At 42.6% G+C, this 11,133-nt stretch overlaps 1 protein-coding gene across 1 annotated transcript; it reads left to right on the top strand.

The window, feature by feature from the left end:
• Positions 1-282: 282 nt before the first annotated feature.
• Positions 283-5,363, top strand: egr3 (early growth response 3). Its single transcript, XM_085970913.1, has 2 exons — positions 283-1,381; positions 2,621-5,363. Exons 1-2 carry the CDS (start codon positions 1,219-1,221, stop codon positions 3,610-3,612), a joined length of 1,155 nt encoding a protein of 384 aa, XP_085827039.1. The 5' UTR covers positions 283-1,218; the 3' UTR covers positions 3,613-5,363.
• The last annotated feature ends 5,770 nt before the right edge of the window (positions 5,364-11,133 follow it).

Below are 11,133 nucleotides of genomic sequence, written 5' to 3'. Positions count from 1 at the left end.
GCCTGCCTGTTATGTTCAGGCCTGGGGAGGGGGTGGGGGAGAGGGGGAGAGAGAGAGAGCTAGAGAGAGAAAGCAACTTTGCAATCGCGCCCAGCTGACTGGCTGCTAATTGTAGGATGTGCCATCAGACTGATTGTGACAATCGCTGCTCTAATTGCCACGGTGCCATCTGCTATTATCCCAATTGAGTGTATTTAAGCCAGGCTTAAAAGTCGGTACAAGAAATCAAAATGGCTCTGAAACTAACGAGAGGAGGGGACAGAATAAAACACCAAAAAAAAATCTTACTTTCAAATCAGGAAGTGGATGAGCTGAAGCGTTGTTATTTTTTTAATTGTTTTTTTTCCTACTTTACAATTTTAAATCTGAGAGTGCCCAGAAGTAACCATTACGTCGCTGCTTTTTAAGGATGTGGGTTCCGATCAGACAGTATTTTCCACTCCAGGGACCAGAACCACACACACATACACCGGAAAATGAGCCAAATTTGGACGGGGAGTGCCGTGACGTCGACCGGGCTTTGCCCTAATATGGAGTTCCAGTCAGCTCGAAGATGGCAAAAGCCGGCAAAAGTGCAGCAACTCCTCTCTCTCTCTCTCTCTCTCTCTGGGCTGCGGGTCGAATCTGCAAAAAAAAACATATGCAAGGGCGATTTGTGCAGCTGCGGGCGGGTTTAAAAAAATATATTATTTTTATGCACCCGTGCGTTGAAACAATGCAATCCTTTCCCCGGATTATTGTTTTTTAAACTGGCCTTGCCGGGTTTTTTTTGCAAAGGCTGTCCCTGGGCTGGGTCACTGATTCCCCTGAGGCTCGGCTCTTGTCACTCAGCTGCGAGCCCCAATGTTCCATGGTGCGCTTCCACCTTCAACGTCACCACAGCTCGGCTCTGTGCATGTCCATGTAAGGGCACCTGCGTCATGGGGCTTTCCTTCTCGCTCTATATATACCGGAGGACCATATTTCTCCAGCAGTACAGTATTGCATTGCAAGCTTTCAGCAGAGACAAGAGAGAAATAGATTGAATAATTTTTTTCTCTCTCTGATATTAACTCAATAACTACAGCTTCAATCTAATTCAGCTTGGAAGAGCCTGGCGGATTGTAAAAGGAAATCTATATTTCTATTTCTGTATATATATATATATATACATTCGCTGTGATCTGCGACTGTTATTCATTTATTGGAAGAGGATCCCCCCGCTGTTTGCGCTCTGATATGACAGGGAAGATAGTGGAGAAGATCCCAGTGACGATGAGTAGTTTGTTGAACCACCTGCAGGATAGTATCTACCCTGAGGATGAGATTGTCTCGGCGGTGCCTACCTCCATGAACATTTTTAACTCGGATTCAGCCAGCGCCTACAGTCAGATGGGTGGAGGTAAGACACCTCACTTGCCTCACCTCAATGTCAATGAGCGATTATAAAGTAATATTGATGCACTCGATTTGGTGTTGAACGGGTCTTTTTTTTGTGCATTTAATAATAAATGTATAGATATTTAATTATGTTTCGGATTTACAATTGCAATGTAGAGATATTGCATGCAATAATGCCGTGCTGTGCCGAAGTGATATCAATGTACATGACAGTGGATTACTACACTGTATTGTGACTGGCCCGAATGGTTCTTGTTATTATCTAGAATGCTGTACAGTTACAGCAATACTAGAGTTGTACGATCTGGAATAATACAATATATTGCTTGTCTCTATAGCATGGAGTTGGTTAAATGTGAGATTGACATGGTAGCTTGTTTAATATATCGCGTTTTGTATTTGGAACATTTCTGTAGTTAATATGTAGGTTTGATACCCAGGAATAATATAAATTATTAAAGAGGCTTATAAATTAATAAATATCTGAACTATATCCATAATGCTGCATTAAAATATTCCCAGTGATGTTTATACTGTAGTATATTCATAAATTGGAATACGATATAGTTTTAGCATCTAGAATATAATGGAGTCCCCGAGTATTCTACCAAAGTCATCGATTACAAAGTGCTCTCCACAATAGGACTGTACAACTATCCGGCAAACACGATATATTTAAATACATATTTCTCACTAGGTGCATGAAACTCTGCAATGTAGGATATTGAACCCTATATTGCAGTTGTTTTAATATACACAATAGCACCCCCGTCATGTGTCTTTTAGCTCGTGTATGCCGCAGCTGAATATGTAATAGAGAAGTTGCACGTTAAATAAAATATAGGGTTTTATTATTTACACATCTTGACATTGTGACCACTTGGTTTTAAGGTGGAGGTGGGAGCACCGGGGGATGAACGGACACGCGTACACGCAGTGACTTTAGTGTTGGAGCATTTCCTGTTGGTGTGTTTAGTCCGGGTTTTATTGCGGTTTACCATCAGTTATAATACCATACAAACTAGCGTCAACATTTGAACAAACACTTAAATAGCCTACAATTGCTCAACGCCAACTCAATTATACAGCAATGTGTTTGTGTGTTAGGGCGAGGTGTAGGTGTGTATCTGTAGCTATATGTACAATACGTATATAATAAGGTGAATATTAACCATTTTAAAGTAGCATTATTATTATTACTGAAAGACTAATGATGGACATTCTCATTTCCCCCGCTCAGACGGACTGATGGACGTTGGAATGGACAAAGGTAATCAGGACCTGTCCTACCCTCATACTCTGCCGACCTCCAGCCGCAATCAGACTCTCACATACTTGGGCAAATTTGCCTTCGACTCCCCTCCTGGGCCACTTGGGGGCTCGAACTGGTGTTCAGAAAACATCATCAACTTGGCGGGCTTCTTCGGGGTCTCTCACTCCCCCTCAACCACTACCCAGACATCTACAGCCTGCACCATGGTACAAAACCAGGGCGAGATGGAGCAGCTTTATCAGGGACCAAACTCTTACCCACAGTGCAGTGAAATGTACCAGGAGCAGGTCTATCACAACCCTGCTACTACCACTCCCAACCCATATTCAAACCAGGATTATCACTCCAAATCTACCCAAGATAGCAATATCTTTTCCGTCATTCCGGATTACAACCTGTTCCATCACCAGAATGATCTGGGCTCCATCACAGAACACAAACATTTCGCCTCTTCTGTGGACCCCATCAGAATCCCCCCTCCTCTCACCCCACTCACCACCATCAAAGCCTACACGGACTCCAAACAGATGCCCGCTAACTTCAGCCCCCACCCACAGCCCTTGACCCTCAAACCCATCCGGCCAAGGAAGTACCCCAACCGGCCCAGCAAAACCCCTGTCCACGAAAGGCCCCACGCCTGCCCAGCCGAGGGCTGCGACCGCAGGTTCTCCAGATCAGACGAGTTGACCAGACACCTGAGGATCCACACGGGCCACAAGCCCTTCCAGTGCCGCATCTGTATGAGAAGCTTCAGCCGCAGCGACCACCTGACCACTCACATCAGGACCCACACTGGCGAGAAGCCCTTTTCCTGTGACTTCTGCGGGCGCAAATTTGCCCGGAGCGACGAGCGCAAGAGGCACGCCAAGATCCACCTCAAACAGAAGGACAAAAAACTGGACAAGAACCCAACGGCACCCAATCCGGCAACAACCAACACGGTGACCACCTGTGCTTAGACTGGTTTCTCGCAATGTGCAAAAACGCGAGAGGTTGAATTGTACTAAAGCACCAATCGATGGTGAGCACGGCCGTGCACACAGCCGCAAAGAGCCACCTTCTGTGCAGTGGACTTTTGCACCTTTTACTCCGGGGCCGAGGTCACCTGCGCCCATTTTTCCTGGGGGCGCAACCGTGAATGTGAAATTGCACCCAATTCGGTTACTGGCGAACGGCCCAGGATGCAACAATTCAGAAAGCTCCACTAAGTCTGGTGGACCTGCTCTGCGCAGATTTTGATGAGTGTGCGTTTCAGTCGCAACCCTTCCGCCAATGCTTAGCGTAATTACGGCGCAGCTCCGAAAGCGGCAGCCACCACGGTGGAATATTTTAGCACTGCGACGTGAAGCAACAATCAGGAACAATTTCGTTGATGAATAAATCAATGTCAGACCTTAATGCAGTGAACGCTCCCTTGGTTTATCTTGTTGACATGTTATTTGAAGAATGCAACTACTAATAGACAACACAGACCTTGAATACTGTCCCCCTAAAACAACAGAACTACTGAAATCCAGTGGACTTTTATTGAGCACACTTTTGATAATCCACGTGCTCAGCATCAATCTTCTGTTGGGCACAGTAACCTGTTTATAACCCCATCAGATTTTATGAACTGATCCAATTCAAGACAGACTCTTCCCATCACCTCACCAAGAATACTTGTTTGCTCTCCCAACTTTGCACAACTTGCTTTCCTCTTTAAATCTCGGGAGGGTAAAATTGCTACCCAGTGAACTGCGAGCCGAGAGTTCAAAATGATAACAATCACATTAAAAACATTTTTAAAAAGTCAAGAAGCACCTACGTTGTCTTCGGGAGCCGCCCCCTCCCCCCCACCCACCCCTCCCTGCCCTCTAACAACCACCAGACAGACCGAGTGTGTTGTGTCCTGTCTCCCTTGAATTGATGCTATCTTTTTTGACTTGTATGTGTGTGTGTGTGTGTGTGTGTACTGCAGTTTCAGAAGACAAACAGGATCATTGGGTTGGATCAGGGGAGCAGCCGCAAATGGGAACGCAGGTCAACCACGTCACTTGTACAATCAGAACTTGTGTTGTTCATTTTCCCCTTTTTTTGTCATTTTGGTTTTTTTTTTTAAAAAAGGGGGAGCACTTCGGCACCTTGACTGAGCACTCCCAGTCATTAATATCAAAGCATGTTACTGCACGATAACATTTCTTTCCATGGAATCTGTGCGCAAAAAAGTTTTAAGCTCTTCTTTCATGGCAGATGGGTTTTTTTTGGCTCTATACAGTTTGTAATGTCTGCATGTGAAAAGTTTTCTGTCAGACATGGGATCAAAATGGTTTGATATTTACAGTTAAGAAGAAACTTGTGAGAAATGCTTTTTTCCTGGAAGATTTTTGCATAAAGTACAGTATTTTGAACAGAGATGTATTATATTTTGTGGCTTTATTTTTAAGATTTAATTGTACCTTATAATAAGGTACAGGCTTGATTTTGTGAAGAGATGGTGATTCCTCACCGATGTTCTCATTGGCTTTTTGTCTATTGTAATGCAAATACTGTAATTTAGTTAAAGTATAGGCATTTGAAAGATAACTAATGTATTGTTGTACCATTTGCACCGTGCGCAAATGTTGAGACATAAATATATTGTGTTTGCTCAGAAAACCCCTGTGTTTTATTGACTCCAATTTCAAGAGTTAAAAACTCTAGACTACATTAAATTGAGTCGTTCTCTCAATCCCTTTTTGGTCTGCCTATCTCCCGCTGTTTTCTGTTCTCATTCCCTGTTATCCCGATCCCTGTGTTTGCAACATTAAGTCTAACGTTTTCTCCCAATCCAAACCTCTAGAAATGAGGAGGCTAAGGGGGTGACCTGATCGAGGTCTTTACAATTATGAAAGGGTTTGATAGGATAGACGTAGAGAAGATGTTTCCACTTGTGGGGGAGACCAGAACTAGGGGCCGTCAATATAAGACAGTCCCTAATAAACCCAAGAGGGAATTCAGGAGAAACTTCTTCACCCAGAGAGTGGTGAGAATGTGGAACTCGCTACCACAGGGAGTGGTTGAGGGGAATAGCAGAGATGCATTTAAGGGGAGGCTAGATAAACACATGAGGGAGAAAGGAATAGAAGGATATGGTGATGGGGTGAGATGAAGAGGGTGGGAGGAGGCTCGTGTGAAGCAGGAACACCAGCATGGACCAGCTGGGCCGAGTGGCCTGTTTCTGTGCTGTACATTCTATGTAATTCTCTGCAATAGACCTTTCAGCTCAGAGATAGTCTGAGAATTTCTAAATCTAGCATTCTTTAAGTCTTTCTTTAAAAAAATCACGAAGTTTATAGAAAGTGACTAAAGGAGCAGAGAAACATTTCAATAACATTGCGCATCAACTCACTTATCAGATAACATCACCCAGGTATTCCATATAATAACCACTGATCATACAGAAAACTATTTGAAATGCAATTAATAATGCAATAAGTATTCCGACAAGCTAAATAAAATATATCAAGAGAGGCTGGAGCTTTGGAAAATATGGGTCAAATTCCCAGCATAATGCTGCTCCAAAAATCCCTCAATAAACCAAGTCGACAATGGTTATCTGTCTATCTATGAATACCCCAAGAACAGCTGGACTTTAATTCTGTAACACATAGAAACTAATCAATAGGAAAAAAATAAACACTTTAAAAGTCTTTTCCCAAAGTTGAGATATTGGCTGCGTAAAGTGAATAATAAACTTGCGTTGTAGCAAGTGCTTTGTAATAATTCAGTGAGGCTTGTTACCAAATTAAAATGATCCCAGCAAAATTGATTACAGCGAACCTTTGATTAATCATTCACTTTAAAGACTTATTTAGTTCGTGCCAAATAAAACTAACCGAAATGTTGAATGAAGCGCAGCATCAAAGGGGAAATTATTAATTTAGTTTCAAAAGGGGAATTATAAAATATTAAACACAAACATTATAAAGTTTATTTGATTTCACATGACACTGAGGAACAATTTAATAAATACCAAACTCAAGTCTTAAAAGTCTTTAATTAATGACTTAATTTCCCAACATAGTGCGGGCCTCGGGACAGCTCAACCTGGTGCTCATTATTACAGGTTTCTGCTATTCGTTGCTATTTGTATATAAGTTGGGGAAGCCGGGTAGGAAGGTTCCGAAGAATAGTCTGGAACTGTGCACAGATTGCTTCGTTGTCGGAGGCTGTGGAGGCAAGAGCATTCTCCGCAGAAAACGGAAAAAATATTGCAGATAAACACACATAGTTGCAGCCTAACACCAATGGCGGAGTCTGCATGATAGTATTGTTGTTGTATGGACCCAGGATCTTGGTGAACGACCAGCCATTTAAATACCCGCCTTTGCCTCGTGAAATAACGGGCACCGAAGGTACAATTTCACCCCACGGTGCAATGGTATGGCGCTGGTACAAGTGGCGAGCTTCTGCAAACCACTGCACAAGGTCCTATGTCGCAAAGCAAAGGATTCAGCACTTTATGTGTGCTCGTGAGGCCCAGGCTGACCGCCCAATTTTTCCTAGCACGTTATGTTTTTCTAGATTAAACACTGGCCCCACCATCTCCAATCCACTTGAGAGTTGCTTTAAACCCTCGTCTGACTTCCCACAGAATCCCAGAAGTTCAATTTCATCCCATTGTGGCCCGAGTGATCTCGTGTGTTCACTTGCACAATCTATCATCATATTTCATTAGAATCGCAAGGAATGTGTAAATTTAACTTACTTATTTTGTTAGCAACCTAATTGTTGTAGGCGGTAAGATCAGAACAAAATTCAGTGGTGAGAAAGGCCAGTCAGCCCCTGGAAGCTGGTCCCTGCGATATTCCAACTCACTCACCCAGACACCCAGCAGCATATTCAATAGCATTAGTATTAACTGCTAATGTCAGTTCTGTAGAAGGGTTTCGACCCGAAACGTTGACTCTGTTTCTCTCTCCAGGATGTTGCCTGGCCTGCTGAGTTTTTCCAGCATTTTCTGTTGTTATTTTATATCTTTAAATATATCAATTAATACTTTTTGTACCTTAATGAGGACCCCCCCTCCCCCGCCTCTTGAGACAGTAGAAGTTAACCATCTCTAATCTTTCTGCAGAGCACACCCCCTTTACACTTGGGAGAGCAATATTGCTGAACGTCTCTCCACCCTCTCCAACCCTTTTTGAATCCAATGACCAAAACTGTACACAGTACAACAAATATCGTCTGGCCATTGTATTATAAACCTTCAGCATAACCGCTGTCAATTTATACTCCACTGTTCTGCCTTTGTATCCCAACCTTCTATTTGCTATTTTATCTCTCCTCGTTGTCTCCACATTGAAAGTAATGTAACTCCAGTTCTCTCTCCAACTCTCTCTCCTTTGATGTAAATCTACATTGTTTCACCCAATATACAATATTTTATTGGATTTAATTTTCTATTTTCTCATTTAGTTGCATAACTGATCGATATCCTTCTGCAAGTTATTAAGTACATTGTCTAGCCAATGCTTCCTCTATTTTAAATAACAACAGAAAATGCTGGAAAAACTCAGCAGGTCAGGCAACATCCGTGGAGAGAAATTTGAGTTGACGTTTTGGGTCGAAACTGGAAAGAAAAGAAATTAGATCGAAGGCAGGGCTGCGATCGGACAAAAGAAGTGAAAGAAACAAAAGAGGTAGACGAGATGGTAATAGGCTGAGATTAGGTGTAAAGTGTACTGGCAGGGCAAGAGATAGCTGCCAGGTGTGAGAGAGAAACAAAAGGAAAAGGGGGGGGGGAAAAGGAGTGGAAAAATTACAAGAAAAAATGTGTAATAGGGGCCAGGTTATGATCTGAAATTGTTGAACTCGATATTGAGTCCGGAAGGCTGCAGAGTGCCTAATCGGAAGATGAGGTGCTGTTCCTCGAGTTTACGTTGAGCTTCCGTGGAACAATACAAGAGGCCAAGGACGGTGAGGTCTGTTATTTTGGATTTCCAACATCTGCAGTATTTTGCTATCGTACTTCCCTATTTTAGTGTCATTCCCTCCCAAAACCTCTCCACCTCTCTCTCCTTTAAGACGCTCCTTAAAACCGACCTCTTTGACCAAGCTTTTGGTCGCCTATCCTAATATCTCATTATGTGGCTCGGTGTCAATTTTTTGTCTGATTTACGCTCCTGTGAAGCGCCTTGGGATGTTTTACTACGCCAAAGGCGCTATATAAATGCAAGTTGTTGTTGCCATCTACAAATTTAACAAGCTTACAACTGGTTATCAATCCACATAATTTACATTGATAAAAGAGAGGTCAGAGTGCTGAGCCACGCAGTACTCCATGCAGAACCTCGCCCCGTGCTGACACTGTGCCTCTCACATGTATTGTTTCTTATTATTTATCCAATTCCTTCCCATTGCCACATTCTACTCTACATTCTCAAGGCCTTTTGGTTTTGTTGATTTCATTTTCCATGTGAGACCTCGTCAAGGCCTTTCTGACTGTTGAAATAAACTATATAATTGGGGTATAACTATATACTTCAGATCGTAACCACTGCCCCCATTTTTGCGGACGGCAGCTGTTGCTAATGGTTCTGCTGTTGCCATTTACACCTCCTCCGGACCCATCTTTTGTTTCTTAACTTGTCCCATTACCATCTCCTTTTGCCTCGCACCATCACCCCTTTTGTCATTTAATCTCTCCTGCCTTCTGCCCTATCACAGACCTTCCCTTTTCTTCTTTCCTCCCCTCCCCCCTTTCCCTGCCCCTGCACTTGCTTATAAACCTGTTCCATCTCCAACTTTTCCCAGTTCTGACGAAGGGTCATCGACCTGAAACGTTAACTCTGTTTCTCGCTCTGCAGGTGCTGCCTGACCTGCTGAGTATTTCCAGCATTTTCTGTTTTCATTTCAGATTTCCAGCACCCGCAGTATTTTGCTTTTGTATGTTATACATAATTGGTGGAATTGTCTACTTTAATTGCAACTTCCCCAGAGAAGTCAAGGAGATTTGTACAGCAGGATTTCGCCCATCTACGTCCATGCTGGCTATTTCTTAGGAAGTTATCGCTTTTCAGGTCCAGCCTTTACGATGGTTTTGATTATATTATTGTTACATTAATGAGCATGTTAAATTCGTCTCTCTGTTTAAATGCTGATAGTATGCTTGAAAAAAAAGAAAGACTTGCATTTCTACAGCGTCTATTACAACCCCAGGACGTCCCAAAGGTGCTTTACAGCCAATTAAGTACTTTTGAAGTGTAGTCACTGTTGTATTGTAGGAATGGTTGCTTGTAACATTGTAATGATTGCTCCCAATCTTGTGGAATCTCTCCAGTAATCAATGAGTCTTTCGCACCAATGCCCCAGAACATTCCTCCCTAGACTTTTTAATCACCCTAGAATCTATATGCCGTTTGCCTCGGGGAATTTATTAATCTTCAGTCCCTTTAACCAATCATGTACCTCCTTCGTACTGATTTCAAAATCCGCTGGGGATTTCATTGTGGAGCCTGAGTCAGTAATTTCCACCCTGGTGAATATTTCTAGACAATAATCATTAAATCACATTAGACTTTCCTTCAGTTTTCAATTACTCCGCCACTTTTCCCATTTATAGTTTTAACTTCCTCCCTAACCATTCTTTTATCATTCTGATACTGGGAAAGTGCTTTATTACTGAGCTCTGGAATTCCCTCCCTAAACCTTTCCGCCTCTCTCTCCTACTTTAAGTCGCTCCTTAAAACTGACCTCTTTGACCAAGCATTTGGTCACCTGTCCTAATATCTTCTTATGTGGCTCAGTGTCGAATTCTGTTTGATAATCGCTCCTGTGAAGCACCTTGGGATGTTTTACTATGTTAATGGCGCTGTATAAATACAAATTGTTGCTTAACATCCGGTGAACCCAGACGGAGTGCAGATCGGAACAGAGTGTTAAACTGCGAGTTTGGTGAGTGAGGGAGTAAATCTTAAAGGTTAATCTCTTATTTTTATAAATTCTAGTCTTGTGTGCTTGCAATTAGCATTTAAATTTACTGTTTCAAGTTTTAAGTTTCTTCCAGGCTTGGGCAGGGCTAAGCAAGCTCTGTGCTGGAGAGCAGGTGAGAGTAATTAATTCATTAATGGTCTAATCTGGTTCTGTAACTGCCAGAGAGCTCACTTATTTAAATCTCAGCAGTATAAATAAGGGAGGCTAGAGTGCAGTTTGTCATGGAGTGCAGATTGGAACAGAGTGTTAAGCTGTGAGTTTGGTGAGGTGTTCCTTTCTTTTTCTATCTTTGTCAGCTTCCAGGAGAGCAGGAGCTAAAAAGCTGCACAAGAGGGGACAGAGAACCAGCGGTGAGTATTTCTACAGTATTTCTACATTACAGTCATTAAAGTAAATGTAAGGTTTCTAGTTTAGAGTAAGTAGTGTTTAAAGGGAAGGAAGGTCCCTAGTGTGTTTAATATTCTTTAATTTAAAGGGAGTAAATTAAGGGTAGGACATGGCAGGGCAGCTCGGCAGCGTGGAGT

The sequence above is a fragment of the Somniosus microcephalus genome, chromosome 30, assembly GCF_052327205.1.
Source record: "Somniosus microcephalus isolate GS21.2 chromosome 30, FLI_Smic_1.0, whole genome shotgun sequence".
Taxonomy (NCBI): Eukaryota; Metazoa; Chordata; class Chondrichthyes; order Squaliformes; family Somniosidae; genus Somniosus; species Somniosus microcephalus.
Note: the sequence above shows the minus strand (reverse complement) of the source record. Positions and strands in the feature narration are given on the sequence as shown.

Bases quoted from the DNA above. Each gene is read 5' to 3' on its own strand.
- egr3 (XM_085970913.1), top strand. From the start codon at position 1,219: ATGACAGGGAAGATAGTGGAGAAGATCCCAGTGACGATGAGTAGTTTG. The intron at 1,382-2,620 runs GTAAGACACCTC...TCCCCCGCTCAG, and splicing joins CTACAGTCAGATGGGTGGAG to ACGGACTGATGGACGTTGGA.